Source organism: Lissotriton helveticus, chromosome 11, assembly GCF_964261635.1.
Source record: "Lissotriton helveticus chromosome 11, aLisHel1.1, whole genome shotgun sequence".
Taxonomy (NCBI): domain Eukaryota; kingdom Metazoa; phylum Chordata; class Amphibia; order Caudata; family Salamandridae; genus Lissotriton; species Lissotriton helveticus.
In genome coordinates this window covers 591,672,202-591,697,071 of record NC_136072.1, presented here as the reverse complement: position 1 = coordinate 591,697,071, position 24,870 = coordinate 591,672,202, and the positions used below count along the sequence as shown (strand labels likewise).

The window sequence follows — 24,870 nt, the reverse complement described above, 5'->3', positions numbered from 1 at the left end:
TTTCGTTCGGGGGACAGTCACAAGATGTTGGCCAAAGGAGCGCAGAGCGCGCTGAGGGATATAGGGTTCTAGGAGAGGACGTAGTAGTTCAGGGCATTCAGCTTTAAGAATTTTAAAAGCAATGGTGAGAGTCTTAAATTTAATTCTGGATTCAATGGGGAGCCAGTGAAGTCTTTGGATGGTAGCTCTGGCGGAGCACCTACGGGGAAGGCCCACCACAGCCCGTGCTGCTGTGTTTTGAACCCGTTGCAGGCGAGCAATCTCCGCTTTATTAGCGCCCAAGAATAAGACACTAGCGTAATCCAACCTGGATAGAATAGTGGATTGGATTATCAATTGGCGTGTTTTTGAATCAAAAAATCCAAGTATAGGGTTGAGGCTCCTCAGCAGGCCCACACAGGTAGCTGCCACTTTCTTTGTGTGGGCCTGAAAGCTGAGCGATGGATCGAGCCACACACCCAAGTTTTTCACCAGGGATTTTGGGGACAGGATCGGGCCCAGCACAGAAGGCCACCAGTGGTCGCTCCAAAGTCTGGAGTTCCTTCCGAGGAGAAGCACCTCCGTCTTTCCTGCGTTCAGCTGGAGACAGTTGTCTGTCATCCACTGGGCAACTGCCGCCAGGCCATCCCTAAATCTTGTAGCCGAGTTCGAGGGGCCCTCAGTAAGAGTGATAACTAGCTGTGTGTCGTCAGCGTACGACACCAGCGTGAGGTCCCACTTTTTGGCTACTGCAGCTAGAGGCTGAACATAAAGATTAAAAAGGGATGGGCTGAGTGCAGAGCCCTGAGGAACTCCCTGTCCGATGGAGTGGGACCGAGAGATAAACGGAGGAGCTGAGACCCGAAAGGATCTGTCCTTTAAGAAAGAACGAAACCAGCCAAGGGCGAGATCACAAATCCCTATAGCCTCAAGGCGTCTTAGCAGGATGCTGTGGGACACCGTATCAAAGGCTGCGCTGAGGTCAAGCAGAATCAGCGCAGCACTCTGACCGGCATCCAGTATCCTACGAAGATGTTCGGTGGTAGATAGAAGGGCAGACTCGGTGCTATGGCCAGGTCTGAACCCATTCTGGGAAGGGTCCAAGATGTAATTTGTGGCCATGTGGTGGGACAGGACGTTGTTAGCGTGGGCTTCAGCTAGCTTGGATACCCAGGGGAGCAGCGAGATGGGTCTGAAATTTTCCAATTTAGTGGGATCCAGAGTGGGCTTTTTAATAATGGGAGTAACCCATGCCTGTTTCCAGCAGTTTGGGACAACAGCCGAAGAAAAGGAGAGATTGAGTAACGTAGCAAGGGAGGGAAGAAAAAAATCTAAGGACTCGAGAAATTGAGCCGGTCTCATGGGATCGTTAGGAGAACCGGACTTGACCTTTTTGCAGTTTGGCTAGATCATCATGTGAAATCGCCGGTACATTCGACAGCTTCGTGCCGATGACGAATGGGTTAGAAAGGTTAATAGGCTCGGTTGAAGCCTGTGGAAAAGCACTATAGATTTTCCTCACCTTATCTATAAAAAAGGCGGCAAGATCTTCACACTGTTGAGTGGAGGTAATACAAGAAGCAGTATTGCCACAATTTTGTAATTTTTGCACTATTTTGAAAATGGTTTTTGTAGGGTTAGAACTTGAGCTAATTTCTTTGGCGTAGAAAGACGCGTGTGCATCGCGTATAGCCTTGTGGTACAATTTCAGTTTGGACATATAAAACGCTTTATCACTGTCCTTGTACTCTTTCCTCCATTTACGCTCCGCTACTTTACACTCTTTCCGCATAGTTTTTAGGTTATCATTATACCATGGGTTACTAGGGGAGCTACGTCCCTTTGTCCATTTAGCAGGAATAAGGGTGTCGAGTCCCTTGGTAATCCAATTCTGGAATGCCGCATAGGACAGATTAATGTCCTCGTTGTCCTTATGACGAAATTCTCCCAAAGTGGTGAGAAGGTCAGCAGACTGCAATATATGCCATGGTCTCTTAAAACGAGAAGTAGACATTTCTTTCTTGGGCAATTCTTTTACCATTATAATGAATCTGATAAGAAAGTGGTCGGTCCACCCCATGGGTTTGGGTGGGTCAGCCCTGACCTCCAAGATGTTAGTGAAGACAGGGTCTAGTAAGTGACCAGTGGAGTGAGTGGGGGTGTGAATAAGTGGAGTTAACTGGAGGGCGGCAAAGTCCGCCAGAAGATTTTTAACAGTGGGGTCTAAGGTAGAGTCGAAATGGAGGTTGAGATCTCCCAAAATAGTGAAGTTAGGTGAAGTAACCGTTAGGGCATGAGCTGCCTCTAAAAGTGCTTCAATGAACTTAGATGAGGGACCCGGCGGTCGATAGATGTAGAGCCCGGAGAGGGAAAAATGAGGGCCCGTTATGATTTTGAAGCGGGCACTTTCGCATCCCTTAATGCCTTCATTCAGGAAAGAGAAGGTGAATAGCGATCGGTATATGACAGCTATGCCCCCTCCCCTGGTGTCTCTATTGATAGACTTCATAGAGTAACCTTCTGGCAAGGTAAGGCCTGGGATGCTAGTCAGATCGTCCTGAAGCCAGGTCTCACATAGAAAGAGAATATCCGGATCCTCGTCGATTAGGAGAGAGTTGACTTCCGGATAATGTTTTACCAGAGACCTGACATTTAACTGGAGGATCGTAAGAGGAGTGTGTTTAGGCACCCTAACTTTATGTCCAGGCAAGCAGGGTTCTAGAGTGACAAAGTTGCATGACTTACATTGTAGGCCAGTCTGTCCGAGGCAGCCGACTACATTATTACATCTTTGGGGCAGGTTCAGTGCGAGGAGATCATCCCTGTCGTATGGCAAATGTGGAACACCTGTATTGGGTACCTGGTTAGCAGGAACCCAGGACACTTTCAGTCAAAGTTCCTTCAGATGCCAGGCAAAAAGTGGGGGGTAACCATGTCAGAAGGGGTACTTTCCTACAATGCCCCAGGTGGCGATGTAATAAGTGGGGTCTACTCTTGGACTACCAATGTCCTGACTGGTCTGGAGGGTCCTCCAGTATATAACAAAGTCCGAAAACCAACTGGAATATATTTCTTTTTTTACTAATGAAGGCAACTATGTTCAGTACTGTTTGCTTCCTTGCGGCAAAGTCATGAACTCAATAATAGCCAAAGCTCCGGAGACCATGCCTTGAATATCAATTCAGCTAATGCTTCTATGTGCTTCAGAGAAAAAAACTGCAGACTCAACAAGAATGAAAGGGTTGTTTATAGGTCACAAACTCTGCAACCACAAGCTGAAAAAGTTCTGAAAGTTGTCAATTGTAGAACCAGAAAACAATCCAGACCAAAGAGATCAAAGTACCACAAACGGGCTGAAAAGTACAGTCAAAATCCTAGATCAACTAGGTAATCCATGTATGACAATCAATAACCCATGGATTTCTAGGTTTTTATGTCCATGAACATAAAAACATGGAATCTTCTAATGGATATTGCTGATCGTCTAAACTGGGTTTGAGAGAAAGACAAGACTGCTTTCTTCAAAAGAAATCTATTGCTTTATACACTGTTGGGAAAGACGTAATTAATTTCCGTACAGAGGCAAGTGATTCCCTTACAGTGCTATTTTCCTAGTTAGACATCCTTATGTAAGATCTGAGTAAAGTATGCAGCTGGGCTTAATGTGCATGTTTCTCTCTTTAGACTGTTTCTATCTGGTGGCCTTGTATCTTTGACCATAACCCCTACTGACTCACCTTGCTCTTCATGTTAATACGATAGTGTGCGTCTTACCTTTGCATATGATCTGGGCTCAGGTTGGCAGTATTTAGTACACAGACATAATGAGTGGGAATGCCACAGCCCTGTCTCACATGATGAGCCAGTAAGAAAAAATCCACCCTAGGAAGAACAAAGACAAACAATCAGCAATTTAGTGATCCCACCAAATGTAAAATGTTACTGCTATATACTTATAGAATTCTGTTGTCTTTCTAATGGGAGTGTTTCCATGTACATCCATAAGCAAATGTGCTTCAAACCCCAAAATTACCCTACCCCCTCTAGGTTTAGTGGATTGTTACATGCATCTAATGAATGTTGTCCATTATTTGCCATTTTTCAGAGGAAAACAAACTGCAGAAGTTAGTGCATATATTTTTCAAAGCAGCAAAGATTATTTATACAGAAGGTATTAATGCTGTCAGGTATTTTAATTTGGTGTGAGATTCAAATACCCATCATAGAAAAATCATATGGGAGGAAGAATGGGTCAGTTATGAATTGGATACTTATTAATTATTATTAAATGCAACAAATTTTTCCTCCTCCCTCATGGGATCTTTCTTATATTTATTACCTCTAAAAAAGAATAGCAAGTCATGCGAACGGAAATGTGGGAAGGTGGATTTTAAGGACATAACGGCAGATTCCAATTTTATAAATTCTGTGAACAGCATTGTCTACAAAATAGATGACATGGTGTTCATGTTAATGTCTGAAAAATTTCTCCAAGGGTAGTCATTTCCCTAAAATGGGTTAAGTCTCAAATGGCTACAGGGGCGTGGCTACGAAGCCACCGATGGCAGATGCGTGAGCCGAGAGCTCCGCGCCAGCCAGGTAATTTATTATACTGGTAAAGCGGTGCTTCGGCCCGGGTCCAGGGGCGCACTCCTGGGACCTCATCAGAGGGAGCACCTGGAGCGTCTAAGACAACCCTGCGGAGAGACGGGACGAGCAAGGCTGAAGAAGAGAGGCGAGCTGCGCCACGGCAGGGTGCGACTTTTCTGCCAGGCTGAAACGGATGGAGGGTGCTCCTGGAGGCCCGGCCAACGATTGCAGACCTGAGAACTCTTCTTGGGACAGCGGGTGCTGGGTTCTGTGCTTGGTCGACGCCCTGAACAGCGCTGAGAATTGCCCGCAAGTGTGAAGCGGGGGTCTTTTGAGGAGGACTGAGCAGCAGACTTGGTAGTCCCTGTGTGGCGAACTGGTATATTAAGGGGCTGTCTATGACTGGGCTGCCGCGGGCCCTGGGGAGGTGTTCACTGGATGATACCTCGGTGGAAGAGAGGCCGTAAGGATTGTGGACCTTGCGGGAGGTGATGGCCGTCATCACCGGCTGATATTACCGCGAAGGGTAATTACGGCGGCCTGCGCGCTTGGTTGCCTACAGGCGGCATGGGCACTTTGCGGCGGATATTCGATCCCACGGACCCCCCACGCTAGCTGAGAGGTGGTTGCAGTACAGAGAGGGCCAGAGGTGCGGTGATGCAGCCAGGACCCGCTGGTGCGGGATAGCTTGCTAGACTGCGCGGACTCCTATTGGCACAGCTGCGGTGGAAGCGGTGCATCGGCTGGGTTCTTCCTCCACCTCCAGAGCGGGGGCGACATCGACGGTAGGAGGCCTGCCCCGAGAAAAGGAAGGAACGGAGTGGTAGTAGCCAGAAGTGAATTGGGGCACACATGTCTGAAGGGGTGCGCACTCTATGAGGCGGCCTGATGCCGCGAATGAGCCCGAGGTGACTTTTCTTGGCACACAACTGTTTGGCTGCTTGTTTGCGGTGGCCCTCCACCTTGGTGTGAGGTGCTGCGCCGCTTCGACCATTGCGGTGCACCTGTTCAACTGACGGAGAGGGTCAAGCGAGAGCTGAAGGACAGAGCGTTGTGAGGCAGAGCTGGGCGAGATCACCTGTGGAGCCACGCCGACCATCGGATGAGACACGGCGGCATTCCGGTGGCCTGGACTTGAGGTGTGAGGGCTTGTGGTGGGTGCCCGCCTGAAAATGGACTGAGTTGACAGTCGACCCTGGGGAGGTCCTGGGACACCGGTGTACCGCCCGCACTGCATTAACAGGAGGTGCCAGCTTGGATGATCAAGGACTGGTGCGGGCAGGTCCGCCCCATGGATACTGGAGGTTGTTACCGGGGTGTAGTAAGGAGCTACATTTAAATAATCCAAAATTAAACTCAGAACGTTCAAATAAGATTTAATCAAATCAGGATCCACGACCAGTGCTTCCCAGATGAAGTCTTGCATTTGAATGATACACATACTCAACAGCATATTAACACTCTAGACCATGTAAAGCATTCTACATTAATAACATTCCTTAAAGTGAAAGAACACCTTACCTACATATTACACGGGGAGGCGGAGAGGGGCCCGGGAGCGGAGCACGAGTGAACCTTCCAGTAGGGTCTACAGGTGGCCTGTCCCCGTCGTCGTTGGCTCTGGTTGTGTTGTGGGACGGTCTTTCCTGGGCTCTGGCCTCAGCAGCGGCATCACTGACGCCCGTCTGACTGTGTGCGACCCTGGAGTGGTGGGTACCAGCTGGGCAGGAGACAGTTGATTGCACAACTAAGACCCGCCGCACCAGGGCAAAGGCAGAGGAAGGAGTGTCTCCAGCTATGGGGAAGTCGCGGGGGAAGCAGATCGGTCCCCCACCAGACTTTGAGGAAGGGAATGTGGACTCTGCTGCAAAACACGCTGGGGAGGAACAGGTGAAAGTTCAGGTTCGTAGAAAAACACAATGAGTATCACCACCGATACCTCAAGGAGAGGTTCTGAATGGGATGTCAAATGAAAAAAGGAAAGGTTTCCTTTTATAAAAACCCCTCACTCACCAACCTGGTTGGTGACATGCTTCATCATCGGGGTCCACCCTGACGGTCGAGTGCCATCAGGGTGTGCTGCGACACCTGAACTACAGTGGAGCTGGTTTTTTGAGTGTAAAGTGTAAAAAGTGATGTTAAAAATTGTCCTGGTATGACCAACTGAAAACAACTTTATTCAAGGGCTACTGGACAATATTAAAAAAGGGTGAAAAGATACTAGTAGGTGGTTATGACCAAGTTCAGGTTCATAAACAACTGGCCAAAATCCTCGAGGCTATAGCGAACACCAAGGCGACCCTCCACCAGGGCATTAGCACGGTGGCGGTTGGCCTTGGATTGTTGCAGGCCAAACATACTAAGCAGTCCGAGAGGGTAAAACGGACAGAATCATCCCTGGAGGTTCTGGAACCAGCCCAGCAGACTATCGCTCAGGTGGGCGAGCTGGCCTCTAAGGTCAGTCAATTGGAGAAACGGGCGGAGAGGCGCAATAGGCGAAACAAAGTCCGGGTGGTGGACCTTCCAGAGGGAGTAGAGGGACAGGACATGATTGGTTACTTGGAAATATGGCTGAGGGAGGTTGTAGTGCCTCAGGGTCTTTCTCCCTTTTACAGTTAGGAAAGAGCTAACCGTGTGCCTGACAGCGCCGGGCCGCCCGCCCCGTGCTGTGATAGCCAGGCTGCTCCATTTCCGGGACAGAGATTTGCTACTCAGGAAGGCTTGGGAGGCTGGTCCCTTTCTCATAGAGAACAGTAGGGTCACATTGTTCCCCGATTATACATTGAAGGTTCAGAGGCGTCGCTCCTCCTTCCTAGAAGTTAAAAAAGCTTTGCGGACAGAAGGGATACAATACTCGCTGATGTTCCCGCTCGGCTCAAGATCATGCTCGATGGGACAACCCACTTCTGCGAAGACCCGAAAACAGCCTGGGACTGGATTGAGTTCTACCACGCGGGGGTCCTTCACAGCCTTGACCGGAGAGGCGGATGCCTGGGGTGGAACGCCCGGGGAGACGGCTGTGGAAATGCTGGAAGAAAACAGAATTCAAGAAGCCGAGCCCGTCCAGGACGGCGATGGAGAGAGCTGCAGAGTTGGAGGCTGTCTCCCTCATGGTGAGATCTGGGGCATCCTCAGCATAGACGGATTCTGAAGCAAAGTATGGCGAGGAAAGAACTGAATCGGATGCCTCACAGACCACAGGAGGCAACATGCCCATTGTGACCCCGCAGCTTTCCAATGACATGTAGAACTGGGTGTCTAGGAGAATGACAGAAGGTTTTCTCCTTTCATTCTTTCTCCTGCATGTTTGTGTTGTGGTCTTATATCCTTTATTAATCACTTGGGCGGGACCTTTTCTTGGGTACACTCATGTTATTGCTGGATGTTGAGGGGGTGTGGGAGTGGGGGGGGGCTCTCCGGGTGCGTGCGCCCAGATGCGGGTTGGAACGGCCTAGCATGGCTATTGCTAAGTACAGACAGTGATTCAGACGATTTATTGATTTTCTGTCACGCTACGCCCCCCACAGGTCCAAGTGCAGTTGGCCATGGATCTTTCCGAACTGGTGTGATTTTTCACTATGCGATTTGCTTGTGTGTTTGGGCAGCTGACCGTTGTCAGTAAGCTCTTGGGATGGGGAGTTGTTTTGAGGGATTTTGTTGTTCCCTGCCAGGAGGGAGGTTTGGGTGTGGGAGCTTAGGGGGGGGAGGGGTAGATCTGATGGCTGCGTACGTGGGTAGCCCTGAAGGGATTAAGGTTATCACCTGGAATATTAGGGGCATGGGGACACCAGCGAAGCAGTACAAAGTTTTCAATTATGTTAAGAGAAGGGGAGCACCAGTGGTTTTGTTACAGGAGACCCATCTCACTGAGGGAGAGGTTTCACACCTGAAGCGCAGATGGCGGGCAGACTCTTTGCTAAGACCTACCCAGCCTTCTCCCAGGGAGCGCTCATATGGATTAGGCTGGGGTGCCCTTCCAACTAACTGGGAGGGTGCTAGACCCTGAGAGGAGGTATGTGGTGGTCACGAGCACTCTGAAAGGCAGGGAGATCACTTTGGGCACTATATATGGCCTTAAACGGGAGCAACATCCATTCCTGAATAGGCTGTCTGGTGTGTTGGCAGGATTCCCCCACAAGACCTATTATTGGGTGGTGATTTTAATTGTGTTTTTGATACTCAGCAGGATAGGTCCACCCCTCCTCTGCGGAGTGCCGCGGCGGCTGCCACCACAAAGAGACTACCGGCATCGGCAACGGGTTGGGACCTTCATGAGGTTTGGCGATTACACAATGAATGGTGTAGAGAATATTCGTACTATTCACATCTTTATGGTTAACACACACGTTTGGACATGTTCTTTTGTTCTGCCACTTTGTAACCCATGATGACCGGCGCTGAATCTCTCGGACCGTCCCTTTCTGACCATAGCCCTTCGCTCTTGGGGTTCATTCCGGTCCTGGAGAGAGCCCCGATCCTGCGTTGGCGGCTGCATCCGTCACTGCTGGACGATGATGGATTCCGCCAAGGGCTTTATGAGGCCTTATCTGCTTATTTCTTAGTCAAACAGGGAACCGACAGCTCCCCGCTGGTGGAATGGGAGGCGTTTAAGGTGGTGACACGAAGGTACTGTCTGGGCAATACTGTAGGCACCCGACGACTGATCACACAGGAATTGACAGGCTTAAAGGCCCAGATCATGACCCTTGATAGGGGAACTGTAGGGACGATCCAGGATCTGGAGAAATTAGCGGAGGTGAAGCACAAGTTACTTACCTTCGGTAACGATATATCTGTAAGAAACATTAGTTGGTGTTAGATTTCTTACCTTAGAATATCCCCAGGAGTCAGACTGGATCTGGAAAGTTTTCGTCAGCAGTACCCCTGCGATTCGGTAGGCATCATCTGTGGCTCCGCGTCAGTCGTCGTGATCGCCGGGATGACGTTGCTGGAGTATTTACACGTCGATCTCGCGCGCGAACGTCAGTTCTGTACATAGCTTTCCGCGTCAGGAATGCAGAGCCATGCAAGAAACCAACACTGGTGCCATGAAACTAGGGCCCTGACAGGGAAAGTCTTTAACCCTAGATATCGGACTCTTAATCTAACTGTACCAGTCGTTGCTCGTCTAAATATGTCTGTAATTCCTCCCCCTGAGTCGTTCCCGGGGAACCGTACAGCGACTCATAGTAGTCCATGAATGAGTCGTTGATTAATCTCGGGGAGGAGAGAATATGACCCAGAAAATCTGTGACACTCACTACAGGTGAACCTCTACTCTCAGGCCTAATTAACCAAGCCAGGAGTCTTCCAGCCCTGCCACCCTCTCTGTGTTGCGTGGTCTGATACGGTTTAAAATCAAGAGCTCTCAGACTGTCCCAAAGTAGCATTGTAAAAGCTTATCTGAAAGAAAAACGTTAGTGTTAGATTCCTTACCTTAGAATGTCCCCAGGCGTCACACTGGATGCGGAAAGTTTTCGTCAGCAGTTCCCCTGCGCGTCAGTAGGCATCGTCCTGCGGCTCCGCGTCCGTCGTCGGCTTCGTGATTGCCAGAAAGACGTCACAGGAGTACGTAGACGCCACCCTCGCATGATGACGTCAGTTTTTCTTTTTTCCGGCGCCAGTCAGCAAGCGAGCGCAGTTCCGGGAAGAGCGTACCCTTAGTCTTTTTTTTACTAACTTTTTGGACATTTTTATCTATCTTTTTCGAGTCGACTTGACTCCTGGTGCCAGTAGGGATGCCCGGTTTCAAGCCGTGTGACACCTGTCACCGACTGATGTCGGTTACCGACCCCCACCGCCGGTGTTTCTATTGCTTGGGGGCCAACCACGATGACAAGTCGTGCCCCGACTGACGGGTCTTGACATCCTCGAGCTCCGGCAGTCAACTCCACGCCGCTCGAGGAGGAAGTCGAGGGACCGGTCGCGGAGCCACAGTCATCATCAATAGTCTGGATCCAAGTCCTCGCACTCGGGTAAGTCGAGGCATGGCAAAAAGAAGTCGAAGAAGCATTGTTGTTCTTCGACTTCCCCTTGCTGGTCGCATGACTCAGCGAGCGTTTGGGTGGCGCCGCCCACGCGGCTCCGGTGGGGCACGCGCAGTCGCATTCAGCCCCGCAGCCTCCTGTCCCTGGACTCGATGCGACTCCGGAGCAGATTAGAGACTTCCTCGTGCCCATGAGGACTCTCTTCCTGCCGTCGAGACCCGCTGGCGAGCCTTCGGGCCCCTCGGGACCGACTGGGGGTCCTTGCCCTGTGTTGCCGCAGGACCCCGTGGGATCCAGGCCTGGATCCAGGTCGACGGCAGTTGACCTTACGACTCCTCCTCTGGCGCCGACCCCTTCAGTGCCACCTCCAGTGCCGTCCTCGGACGCCGCCGTCCCCGGTTTCAGCCTCGACCCGGGCTCGGAGCGGCGCCGTCTCCGACACCGACTGGTGAGCTTTTCACCTATGCCCCGGCTCTGTCATTTTTGCCTGTTTAACAGGACATGAATGAAGGGGAGGACTGGGAGGGGTCCAAGGACCCTCTGGCACAGCTGTGCCAGTAAAGTCTGGACTGGGCAGATGAGCTAGACACTGGTTTTCTCTCTCCTCCTTCCGTGGCTACGGAGGAGGGAGCAACTTATGCTGTGGTGCTGCGCAAGGTAGCCAAGGGCTTGGGCCTTGAGCTCCCTGCAGCGGCCCTGAGGACTAACCTCCTCACCGAGGTGCTTCAACCACCAGCAAGCTCAGTGGTTGAAGCTCTGGTAGAAAAGAAGGACGAGTACTCAGAACAACTTTGTCGTGATGGACAGAGAGGAAAGGAGGCTTAGAAGAAAGAGCCTGGAGCTCACTCACTCTTCTGGCAGAGGTGATGGCAACCAGGAAAACAGTCTTGAGAGTCAGAAGACGTAGAGGACAGTTATGGAGCAGCTCAAAGGGAGCACACATCAGAAAGATTAACACCAGATTCAAGTCCCACTGAGGCATTACAAAGGGAACAGGAGGAAACATGTGAGTAATGCCTTTAAAGAATCTATTTACAACAGGGGACTTGAAAAGAGAAGGCTGATCTGGAAGCCTCAAGAAGGCTGAAACAGCCGAAAGATATCCCTTGATAGTGCCCAGAGCAGAGCCCTGCTGGGCCAGGGAAAGAAGAAAGAGGAGAACCTCAGAAAGAGGTGCAGTAAGGGGATCCACTTTGCTGTGCACCATGCCACAAATTTGTTCCACCTGCAGGCGTATACCGTTTTTGTGGAGGGACGCCTGGCTGCCAAATGACATCACAGACTTCAGGAGGCAAGTCAAGTGGCATCAACTGTCGCCGCTCAATCTCCACGCATGTAGGTGGAGGCTGGACAGGTTTGGGTGGAGGACCGTCCTCTGTTGCTGCGACAGAAAGTCCTCCTGAAGAGGCAGTCGAATCGGGGGATCGATTGACATACTGAGTAGCTCGGGATACCAGTATCTTTGTGCCCAATCCGGAGCCACAAGGATGACTTGGGCCTGGTCACGCCTGATCTTCTTCAGCACAAGTGGTATAGGCGGAAAGGCGTATAACAGACCGCAACTCCACTCGCGATGAAAAGCGTCTACGAGCGAGTGCCACCTTATACATCCCAACGAGCAGAACTGATGACATTGCGCGTTCTCTTCGGTGGCGAATAGATCTAACCAAGCCTCTCCCCACTGCTGAAAGAGACCTTGCGCAACATCCGAGTTCAGACGCCACTCGTGATCCATTATGCACAGACAACTGAGTTTGTCCGCCCTGGCGTTCACAGAACCTGCCAGGTGTTGAACCACCACGGTGATGCCCTGATGTTCCAGCCATGAGCGCAGAGCCTCCGGACAAAGGGTCCACGACCCCACCCCGCCCTGTTTGTTGCAATACCACATGGCGGTGGTGTTGTCCGTGAACACCTACACTACACTTCCCCGGACAGAGGGAAGGAATGCCTTCAGTGCAAGTCGGATCGCTCACAGCTCCAGAAGGTTGATATGGAGCCTGGACTCCGCCGGAGACCAGAGGCCCCTTGATCTCCACCTCTCGCATGTGGCCCCCCCATCCCAGGAGGGACGCATCCGTCACCACTGTGTGCTCCGCTTGGGGTAGGGAGAGGGATCTGCCACTGACCCAATCATGGTCCGTGAGCCACCACTGCAACTGTCTCGCAGTGCCCACCGAGATCAGGACGTGGTCGGACAGGTTGCCCTGATGTTGTACCCACTGGAACTTCAGGTCCCACTGCAGACACCGCATCCGCCACCTGGCGTGATGTACCAGCAGGATGCAGGAGGCCATCAGACACAGCAGCCGCAGGGCCATCCTGACCGAAACCCAGGATAAAGGCTGAAAGATGGAATCAGAGCCTGAATATCCCAAACCCGCTGCTCGGGAGGATAAACCCGAAACTGCGCTGAGCCCAGAAACGCTCCGATGAAGAGGAGCTTCTGGAAGGGACTCAGGTGTGACTTAGGCACGTTGATGGAGAACCCCAGCTAATGCAGAAGGTCGCCGTAGTGTGGAGGTGGGAGACGACTGTTTGGGGCGAGCCCACCTTCAACAACCAGTCATCTAGATAGGGGAAGACTGAAACCCTTGATCTGCGTAGATGAGCTGCGACCACCGCCATCACTTTGGTGAACATCGGAGGGGCGCTGGTAAGGCCAAAGGGGAGCACGGTGAACTGAAAATTCTCCCGCCCTACAGTGAATCGCAGGTAACACCGGTGGGCCGGCAGGAGGGGGATATGGAAATACGCGTCCTGCAGGTCCAAAGATACCATCCACTCTTGCGGGTCGAGGGCAGAAAAGACCTGAGCAAGTTTGAGCATCTTGAACTTCTCCTTCCAGAGGAAGCAATTGACGTTCCAAAGGTCTAAAGTAGAACGCAGGCCTTTGTCCTTCTTTGGAACCAAGAAGTAGTGGGAGTAGCAACCATGACCTACTTCTGGCGTCGGAACGTGCTTGATGGCCCCTTTGGCTAAGAGGGCCGTAACTTCCTGCTGGAGAAGTGCCAAGTGATCCCCCGACATGAGGTGATACTGTGATGGCATGGCTGGCGGGGTTGTCTCAAAGGGGAGGGAGTAACCCCTTCGGACAATTTGCAGAACCCACCTGTCCGATGTAATGGTGCGCCAGTGGTGGAGGTGATGGCGAATCCTGCCACCCCCTGGCATCTGGTGGGTCTGAAACAACGGACTAGGAAGGTTTAGAGGCAGTGGCAGCAGGGGGGATGGTGGACTGACCCGCACACTGGCCCCGTGACCCGCCTCTGCGGGTCCCACGTCTGCGGCTGTGCGGAGACTGTTGCTGTGCAGGCCTGTGGCTCTGAAACGAACATGCTTGGGCATCCTTTCCTTGACCACGAAAGGAGCGAAAAGCAGAAGCGGAAGGAACGGGTGTTGCCAAAAGGCCCAAGGACTTGGCTGTAGCCCACGAGTCCTAAAAACACTCCTTTGCGCAATCTGCCTTATCGCCAAACAGGTGAGTGTCATCAAAGGGCATGTCCATCAATGAGTTCTCGACATCCCCAGAAAAGCCAGTTGTTCTCACCAAGGCATGTGGGAGTAGCGCCACTGTCGTGGAAATCGCGCTGCGCAGCGAGTCAGCAGTGTCAAGACCACAACGGATCGTGAACTTGGTTGCGTCTCTACCTTCAGCAACAGCTTGGGATAGTGCTGCCTGAGCCTCCACCGGACAACTGAGGCAGCAGATACGCAACCGTAGCCCACTCAGAATGGGATTAACGGCCCAAGAGACATGCACTGTTCACAGACCGCAGTCCTGAACTGGCGGAAGAAAAATAATTCTTACCAAACTGTTCCAGTTTCTTGGATTCCCTGCCCGGGAGTGCGGAAGGGAATGCACTTCGGGACGTAGAGGCTTGGACAACCAAGCTCTCAGGGGTGGAGTGTTGGGAAAGGAAAATGGGGTCGCCTCAGAGCCGGGCCGTGGCATCGGACCATGTTCCTATCCACAGGAGCCCATGTGTTGGGCCTGGACCAGGTGCCCAAAAGAAAATCTGAAAGTGCATCATTAAAAGGCAGCAGTGGTTCCGCAGAGGTAACTGCCGGCTGAAACACTACTGTCCGGAGGTTAGACCCGATGGCCAATGTAGGGAGTTGGAGAGCCTCCGCCGCCCTATGCAACACCACAGCGTAACTCGCACCCTCCTCCGTAGCCACGGTAGGAGGAGATAGCATGCCAAGGTCAGAAGAGGTATCAAGACCACTGGCATCCCCCAATTCCTCTGTCCAGTCCGGGTCAAACTCTCACTGTGCTGTGAGAGGGTCCTCCCCTTCCTCCGAGTCCTCCCCTTCCTCCGAAGTCTGAACAGGACGAAAATAAGGAGGCTGGACATAGGGGTATAAAGGCCCCCTCGGCGTCGGAATCGGCGTCAAGCTACGCCGTTCCGGCGCTCTGTCCACATCAGGGATGAAACGGGGACGTCGTCGTCCGGGGGCACTGGCGACGTCGGAGGTGGTGCCGGTGGGGTCGACGTCGGTGGAGGTGTCACGAGGTCAACTGGCGTCGACCGGAATCCAGGCCTGGATCCATGGGTGTCCTGCGACGCTGGAGCCGACAGCGATGCCAGTGCCACTGACAATATAGAGCGAGGGCCCCCATTCGGGCCCGCTGGGCCCAAAGGCGAGCCGGCGGGGCCAGAAAGCCCAAAGAGGCAGGCCATGGCTGACAAAGTCCTGCAGCTGGGTCGGAGTCACCGACAGACCCGGGAAGGGGGGTAGGCCGACGGCAACTGCGTAGGCTCCGCCGGAGCCACGGGGGTGGCACCACCCGCACCCTCAGCAGAGTTGCACGACGGGCGAGGGGAAGTCAGAGAGCGATGGCACTTCTTCAACTCCTTGTGATGCTTCGCCTTACCTGACCCTGAGTGCGAAGACTTCGACCCCGACGATCGATGGTGTAACTGAAAAGAGTAGAGTCATAGAAGGGCAGGCTAATTATTTATTGCCGGGCATTTAGACTCACCCAAGTGGCACACCTCACACCAAGGCATGCAGTATCCACACATTGAAAGATGTTTAAAATCTAGTGCAACACACTGATGATTTGATAAGTTTTCCTTTATCCACTGCTTGAAGAAAGTCATGTCTATCTTTCACCAGACGAACAAGTTACTTACCTTCGGTAACGCTTTTTCTGGTGGGGATATTCACAAGGTGAGGAATCCACTGGCAGATGTATCCATCAGAAACATGTCCACAAATATGGACATTGTGTCCTACAAAAAGCACCAATGAAGTTGCTGCTTTAAGAGTTGTGACCGATGTTCCACATATTTTCTTTCCGCAATATCAATGGGCCTACTTTCTTTATCAAGTTGGGATGAAATAGAGATCATGTTTGGAAATATCTGGTACTGGGCCTGTCTTGAACCCTTACTTGTCAGCTTGGAAATAGATGGAGCCTTAAAGATTTCCCAGGTTTCACCAGGGTTTAAAACTAGCGGGATCACTGGTTTTGGAGGTGCTCCAGGCTTCAAGGTTGGGGCTCCATACTGAATGATTTTCCAAACCACCAAAGAGATAGTCTGCAAAGCTTTAGGTGGGATACTCAATTTAGAAAAACCTCACCCACAACTTAGTGGTAAGTTAGTACGTCATCCACTGGAGTCTCTTTGGGAGCCCAGGAGACAAGGATGGGCTGCAGTTTCTCTTTACTCAAATGAGCTTAAGCCAGTAACATTCAAAAGAGAGTGGCACAACGTTCGAGAGGCTACGGACACTGGGCTCCTTATCCTTAAGTGCTCCCTGCAAAGAAACGCACACTGTGCCTTCTCAAAGAAGTGGATCTAGTACGATGCCTTTGAGTCGAAAGAGTTTGAGGAGAGAGGTCAGAATGAGGAATTTCTTGAGATGCTTAAAGCTGCTCCTGGTGAAACTGTCTCGATGGAATAGCAGCCTGTATATTCCAAGGCATGTGCTGTGTCATAACAACCAGAGGAGGTTGCAGATTTGGAGAGACTAAAGATTGAGGCTGTGGAAACCCCTCCAAATTGACAGTTTCCACCCTCTTCCTGAAGCAAGAAGCAGAGCATGCATTCTCGATGTTAAGCCTAGAATCTGAGGGGAAGATTAATCTGTTGCTAGGATATTCTCTGTAAAAAACAAAAGAAACAGAATATTTCTCTGCCGTGGACAAAACAGATCGGACATTAGAAGGGGATCCCGTCAAATAGGACTGCCTTTATTTTTGCTCCTGCGTTGAAGGAGAGTGGATTCACTTGCTCCCATCCAGAGAATCCTTATCGGAGAAATCATTGCCTAATTTAGAGCTAATTCATGAGCTCATTTTGCATACATCCGTGGTAGATCAATTCCCAGGCGTCTCAGGCTAGAACTATTGGTTCCTTTGTGGACTATCCGACACCTACTCAGATAAGAACAGTAGAGGCTACCTCTAACTATCACAACAGGCTGTTTTCTGGGCCTGTCCTGATGAAGACCCGACGTGATGATTATGAATCACACATATAATGGGTTGAAATGTCGACAATGATCTCTAGTATTCCCTTAACCTGCCAAGCTATTTCCACGTGTAAATATAAAAAGGACATTGGCTTGGACAGTCATCTGTTTCTTTGGGATACCCTAAAAAAGAATTGTTTATGTAACCATTGTATTAGTGTATACGTCAACTGTGTTTTATGTCCACAATTTGTATGTACTTCTACTTTTTTGTATATGTTTTCAGTCCGAGTCTAGTAAATGTTTATGTCTCTTAACAGTCCTGTGTGATTTAGCGATTTATTATGATTTGTTATTCAGTCCATTACTTTAGGATATATGATTAATAATACACCGTATTTTCAAACTCTTGTGTGTTGTTGTCCTATATGTGATCCGTACGAAGGCGTGATTGAGTTACCAAACCTGCAAAAAAGTATATGAGTAATAGAACTCCCTAAACAGACCCAATTGTCTTTGTATACTACTAGATTTTCCAGGTTCTAAGGGATACTGGGTCTCTCGATTACCATTAATGGTTTGAAGCCAAAGAAGTCTGATTCAATGACCAATACACTAAAGTCACACTGGTTCTCAATGGTGATCTCCCATATATAAACTTCTACCAGCTCCTCAATGTTGTTCTTCCTCTTGCGCCTTGGACTAGCATGACAATGTGTCCCTTGACGGCGAACAAAAAGGGAAGTGCAACGGCAATCTTCTTAACATCAAATATCTTCCTCTTGAACAGGGTCTTGAAGCCATAAGGGAATATGAACATGACGCTGGTTCCTTTAATGTCAATAATCTTGAGAGCAAACAGGAACATCAATCCCAATTTGTATTCTTCTACTTCCTCCTGGAGATATGCACAGGCAGAGTGCTCAGAGTAGAATGAGGAAGCTATTCTAGTTTCACCAATCTTCTCTGCAGATGATAAAACAAAGTCAGAAGTCTGTCTAGAAATCTCCTTACCTCTCATCTTTAGTCCTTCACTGTGCCTCAAAGTTCTTCTCAACATTTTAAGTCTGGGTGGACACTGGTACGTGCCCTGATTATCTAGTAGACTTAAGACGCAAATCTAATGGAGTTAGAATACTTCTTCCACATTTGGGGTCATTTTACAGAAAGCGAAAGAATGTTCGTCCAGAACAATAATCTGAAGGGAAAAAAAACACCATCCATGTTTCAGAAAAACATAGACGAAGGATCATAGTATAAAAGGAACAGCAAAGGTTTTCTCTATATGTTTAGTCTTCCAAGCTAGTTGTGCCTTTGCAGGCATTAACCTTTCATTTCATTTTCCCAATTGAAGAAAAGGCATGTTTAACGTCAGGGGCATAGCATTAGTGACTTGTTCCGAGATCTGGCAGAGACCTTCAGTATTCATGTATATCTGGAAAGGTATTATATCTGGAAAAAAAAGCTTATCAAGTGCTTATGTAAAATATAAGTATAGATTATTTAGGATTATGATAATAAAAATTGTTAACTCAACAATAATGAATAGTATGAGGTTGAAAAGAACATAAATGCCAAGACCTCCCTGCCACTAGTTCACTTCATCTACAAAACAGTGTTCAAAAGTTTAGGTGAAAACAAAATGGCGATTCCAAATACAGCAGAAAGAAAAAACATGAAAGGATCAAAGTGAAATTCCTTCATCTGTAGGGATTTTGTACATGATGTCTGTATACACCAACAGCCAGTTAGAGACAAAAAACTTACCATTCCCTGCTGGTAACTGTATGGTCAATGATTGTCCCTGGAGTAGGAGTGGCAAATTGAGCTGTTGATGCAGAGTACAGGTTGGTGCTTATTCTCTTCTGCACAACAATTACCACCATCTTGGGAGAATAGTTCTCAAATGTCTCAAAACACTTCTGTAGCTGAGGAATCTCATATTTGGCCACAGTATTCAGCTGCCCATCAGACACTCCATCTCTATATACTACTATCTTCTCCGGCAGACAGTGGTTTACCTAAAAAGGAGATACAATGTGATAAACAGATATGTTGTTACTTAAGCAGCAAATAGATCAGCCGCTGTGACCCTATTCAGGACATAAACACCCTTTGCTGCAATCCACTATAACCCAGCAACTGCTGGATATACACCAATACATCAGGTAATGTGTAACTACTTGGACCAAAATTCTTCTGGCAGGATTCTGATGGAACACATAATATGACTGTTTCTGCTGTAAACAAAATAAGAGTTCAAATTGGGTATATATTTTTCTTTGGTCTTGCAAGTGAACTTAATGACAGGCCCATATCTGCATTAATACATTAAAATATATCTTCCCTGTCTAAAATATTCAATTATCAGTAGTATGCAACACCTAATCATCATGGCTCTAGACATTCCACAATACCACATTTCTAGAATTCAGTAATAAGTGGATACGTTTAGGCCATGCTATAGGGTCCTTACATATTCTCTAGTTTGGCAGTTCTACACTGGATCGCTGGAGCTGGTGTGCCAATTTTAAAGCCTTTGGATGTACCCGTCATTCCATGGCTAAGGCCATCTGATCTTGATGGAAATATTGTAGCCTTACACTCCTGCATGGGTAGTTCAAAAACTTATCTGAGGTTGCTTGAGTTACCATCAAAATAAAAACTGACCAGGCAGTTAAGGCTGAACTATTCTTACCGGAGCAGGAGCAGGGTTAATGTGAACACAGGTGGTGCACGGTGGGAAAAAATGCAACGCATTGGAGTGCAGTTGTGAGTAATTACCAGGGGCTGAGATTCAATTAAAAATTCCACCTATACCCTTTTATTTTTTTCCAGAATACATATACACCTACAGGTGAATGAACAAGGACTTTGGCAAAGGGTGATGTATATATTACTGATTTCTGTCTATAGCACAGTGGACACCTAAATGATGGTTTGGATTGTAGTCTGATCAATCGCCAGTGGCTGAAATTATTTCAAGCTTTTATTCCATCAGTTTGTTCTTTGTTGGATACTCCAAAAAAGCGTAACAAAATCTGATGGGGATTTTCAAATTACCCAGATTGAGAAAAGGAGACAAGCCTCTTCAAATCTTCTGTCTATTCTTTGGCACTGCCTCCCTGCAGCTCCACAATGCATGGATCATCACCTATAGGCAAGGGGTTGCAACCTGACTCATTCAAACTGCATCTATAAATTGCCCAGCGATTCACCGTAGATTACAGATATGCAACAACAAAAAGTAGATCTGCTAAAGTATGAACAAATGTCTAATATAGCTGATTTATAGCATTACATAGCTCCCAAATAAATCAGCTACAGCTACATAGCCACTGTTAGAAACAAACAAGCAGATATGAATTTATTCAAACAAAATATAAATATAGACAGAATCTCTCTACATAAGCCATGTTTTCAAATTTATTTGAAACTATCAACAGGCATTAAACATTTTTTGAGTTAAAATAGGCCAACTCGAATTATAACTAATCCTAAACCTGAACCATACTGATAGTTTTGTGAAAATAGGGTATTTTTTAAAGGAAAACATTATAGAAAGGACTATAATTGTAACATGTAGGCAGCAGCTCTCAGAATCTGAAAATGATGAACAGCAGCGTTAAGACAGATGGTACAAATAATGCCCATAAGCCGTGCACCTGTAGCTAGTATTTGCTATTTATTTTAACTTCCATCAGCTTTTCCGTATTATAAAAGTGTGCAGTTGCAGGGTTTTTGTAATTCACTCAATATTTGAATGAATGCTGGTAACGATCTTTCTGGGGATACTTTATATAACCACAGATTCCTCCACTAGTTAATATTCCCAGAATTCAGACTAGAACCGTCAACTATAGAAAGTACTCCTGCACAGCGATAGGTGGCATCATACAGCTCTACGTCGACATCATTATGATCTGGAAGTTATGAGCAGAGGTGCATTTAAGTACCAGCCATGCATGCTGACATTTACTTCCGAGGATCTCTGCACCCATAGACGCAGAGCTCATCAATAAATAAGCGGAGTGCAGATCTATAGATTGGGACCTTCTTAGACCGAAAAAGAGCCGCACAGTTCACAGAGTAGGGACGTAGAACGACAGGTCAGGTTTCTGCAGTTAAAGAGAATACTCACCAGAAAGAGAGTTACCAAAGGTAAGTAACTTGTTCTTCTAGTAGGTGGCTTACACAAAAAAGTCCTGCAGGATGGAGCAAACAGAATGCCCATTTCCTCACACCTGACGCACAAGTTACTTACCTACGGTAACGATATATCTGTAAGAAACAGTAGTTAGTATTAGATTCCTTACCTTAGAATATCCCCAGGCGTCAGACTGGATCCGGAAACTTTTGCGTAGCAGTACCCTTGCGCGGCGGTAGGCGTCATCTGCGGCTCCGCATCCGTCGTCTGCGCCGGGATGACGTCGCCGGAGTACTTACACGCCGCCCTCGCGCGCGGACGTCAGTTCTTATACACAGCTTTTCCATGCCAGAAACGCAGAGCCATGATAAAAACCAACACTGGTGCCATGAAACTAGGGCCCTGAAAGGGGATGACCTTAACCCTAGATATCGGTTCGCAGAAGGGGGAGGATGGGTGGGGCGGTAAGGAATCTAATACTAACTACTGTTTCTTACAGATATATTGTTACCGAAGGTAAGTAACTTGTGCATCTGAAAGAAACAGGTTAGTATTAGATTCCTTACCTTAGAATAGATACCCCAGCAATACCAACCCCGGTGGTGGGTCTGCGAACCAATGATCACACCAGAAAGTCCTGGAGAACGGAACGGCCGAAAAAGCCATCTCTCCAGACTTGGCTGTCCAGGCAGTAGCGTCTTGCGAACATGTGCAGTGAGTCCCACGTAGCTGCCTGACAGATGTCCTGCAAGGGGACTCCCCGGCCCAGGGCAGTAGTAGCCGCCGTGGCCCGTGTGGAATGGGCACAAAGCCCCACAGGAGGCTCCTTTTGAGCCAAAGAGTAACAAGCCTTGATGCACAAGACGACCCATCGAGAAGTGGTTCGTTTGTGCACCGCCCGTCCCTTCTTAGCGCCCACGTAACCAACAAAGAGTTGGTCATCCACCCGGAACTGGCGTGTGCGATCCAAATAGAATTAGAGCGCACGTTTTGGGTCCAGACGGTGGAGCCTCTCTTCCTCTTTCAAGGGATGCGGAGGCGGAAAGAAGGTGGGCAAAGTGATGGACTGCCCGATGTGGAAGGCCGTGACTACCTTGGGCAGGAAAGAGGGTCGCGTCAGCAACACAACTTTGTCCGGATGGACTGAATGGAAAGAAGGCTTAGAAGAAAAAGCCTGGAGCTCACTCACTCTCCTGGCAGAGGTGATGGCAACCAGGAAAGCGGTCTTCAGAGTAAGGAGACGAAGAGGACAGTTATGAAGTGGCTCAAAGGGAGCGCACATCAGAAAAGTTAGAACAAGGTTCAAGTCCCACTGAGGCATCACGAAAGGAACTGGAGGAAACATATGAGTGATGCCCTTCAAAAATCTATTTACAACCGGGGACTTGAACAAAGAGGGCTGATCAGGTAGCCTTAAGAAGGCGGAAATGACCAAGAGGTAGCCCTTCAGAGTGCCCAGAGCAGAGCCCTGCTGGGCAAGAGAAAGAAGAAAGAGGAGAACCTCTGAAAGAGGGGCAGAAAGGAGATCCACAGCTTTTGCTGTGCGCCATGCCACAAATTTGTTCCACCTGCAGGCGTATACTGATTTTGTGGAGAGACGCCTGGCTGCCAGAATGACATTACAGACTTCAGGAGGCAAGTCAAAGGGCCTCAACTGTCGCCGCTCAATCTCCACGCATGTAAGAGGAGACTGGACAGGTTCGGGTGGAGGACCGTCACATGTTGCTGCGACAGAAGGTCCTCCTGATCAGGGGATCGACAGACATGCTGAGCTCTGGATACCAGAACCTCCGTGCCCAGTCCAGAGCCACAAGGATGACTTGGGCCCGGTCGCGCCTGATCTTCAGCACTCTGGGCAGAAGTGGTATAGGCGTAAAGGCGTACAACAGACCACAACTCCACTTGCGACGAAAAGCGTCTCCGAGTGAGTGCCGCCTTGGACATTCCAACGGCAGAACTGATGACATTGCGCGTTCTCTTCTGTGGCGAATAGATCTAACCAATGCTCTCCCCACTGCTGAAAGAGGCCTTGCGCCACGTCCGGGTTCAGACGCCATTCGTGATCCATCATGCAGCGACAGCTGAGTTCGTCCTCCGTGGAGTTCAGGGAACCTGCCAGGTGTTGAACCACCAGGGTCACGCCCTGATGTTCCAGCCACTGCCAGAGGCGCAAAGCCTCCTGGCAAAAGGGGTCACGAACCCACCACGCCCTGTTTGTTGCAGTACCACATGGCGGTGGTGTTGTCCGTGAACACCTGCACTACACTTCCCTGGACAGAGGGAAGGAATGCATTCAGTGCAAGCCGGATCGCCCGCAGCTATAGAAGGTTGATACGGAGCCGGGACTCCGCCGGAGACCAGAGGCCTCTAATCTCCGCCTCTCCCATGTGGCCCCCCCAGCCCAGGAGGGATGCGTCTGTCACTACTACGTGCTCTAGTTGGGGTAGGATGAGGGATCTGCCACTGAGCCAATCGCGGTCCATGAGCCACCACTGCAACTGTCTTGCAGTGCCCTCCGAGATCCGGACATGGTCGGACAGGTTGCCCTGATGCTGGGCCCACTGAAACTGCAGGACCCACTGCAGAGCCAGCATCCGCCACCTGGCGTGATGCACCAGAAGGATGCAGGAGGCCATCAGCCCCAGGAGCCACAGCGTCAACTTGACCGAGACCCGGGATAAAGGCTGAAAGATCGGAATCAGAGCCTGAATATCCCGAACCCGATGTTCGGGGAGATAAACCCGAAACTGCGCTGAGTCCAGAACTGTTCCGATGAAAAGGAGCTTCTGAGAGGGGCACAGGTGTGACTTCGGCACATTGATGGAGAACCCCAGCGCGTGCAGGAGGTCGGTCATAGTCTGGAGGTGGGAGACGACTGTCTGGGGCGAGCACGCCTTCAACAACCAATCGTCGAGATAGGGGAAGACTGAATCCCCTAATTTGCGCAGATGAGCTGCAACCACTGCCATCACTTTTGTGAATACCCGTGGGGCGCTGGTAAGGCAGAAGGGGAGCACGGTAAACTGAAAGTGCTCGTGACCTACCGTGAACCGCAGGTAACGCCGGTGGGCCGGCAGGACAGGGAGGTGGAAATACGCGTCCTGCAAGTCCAACGCTACCATCCAGTCTCCAGGGTCCAGGGCAGCAAGGATCTGAGCTAAAGTCAGCATCTTGAACTTCTCCTTCTGGAGGAAGCCGTTGACGCTCCGGAGGTCCAAGTCAGGACGTAGGCCTCCTTTGACCTTCTTGGGTACCAGAAAGTAGTGGGAGTAGCAACCACGTCCTACTCCTGGCCCAGGAACGCGCTCACTGGCTCCCTTGGCCAAGAGGGCCATAACTTCCTCCTGCAGAAGTTGCAAGTGATCCCCCGACATGCGGTGGCACTGCGGTGACATGGCTGGAGGGGTCGCCTCGAAGGGGAGGGAACAGCCCCTTCAGACTATTTGCAGCACCCACCTGTCCGATGAGATGGTACGCCAGTGAAGGAGGTGATGGCGAACCCTGACCCCGCACTGGTGTGGAATGGGCCTGAAAGCTCAGACTAAGAAGGCTTTGAGGTAGATGCTGCGGTGGGCGGATGTGGACTGACCTCGCAGTTGTCCCGCGGCACCGCCACGGCGGTTACCACGTCCGCGACCGCGTTGAGGTTGCCTCTGCGGCCTGTGGCTGGCTAGATGTGCGGGGCGCCCCTTCCTTGGCCACGAAAGGGGTGAAAAGCGGAAGTTTGCTGGCGTTGGCCTA

The 24,870-nt window shown here is 49.8% G+C and overlaps 1 protein-coding gene across 2 annotated transcripts in view; it reads right to left on the bottom strand.

Annotated features, from left to right (window-relative positions):
• The window catches only part of PIWIL2 (piwi like RNA-mediated gene silencing 2), a 1,947,029-nt gene that overhangs the window by 183,615 nt on the left and 1,738,544 nt on the right, over positions 1–24,870 (bottom strand). For both annotated transcript variants that reach the window (XM_078666379.1, XM_078666380.1), the window contains 2 exons: positions 18,750–19,003; positions 3,754–3,861 (listed from right to left, as the gene is read on the bottom strand). In XM_078666379.1, the coding sequence (XP_078522505.1) occupies positions 3,754–3,861; positions 18,750–19,003 (362 nt within the window). The remainder of the gene's footprint in view (positions 1–3,753; positions 3,862–18,749; positions 19,004–24,870) is intronic.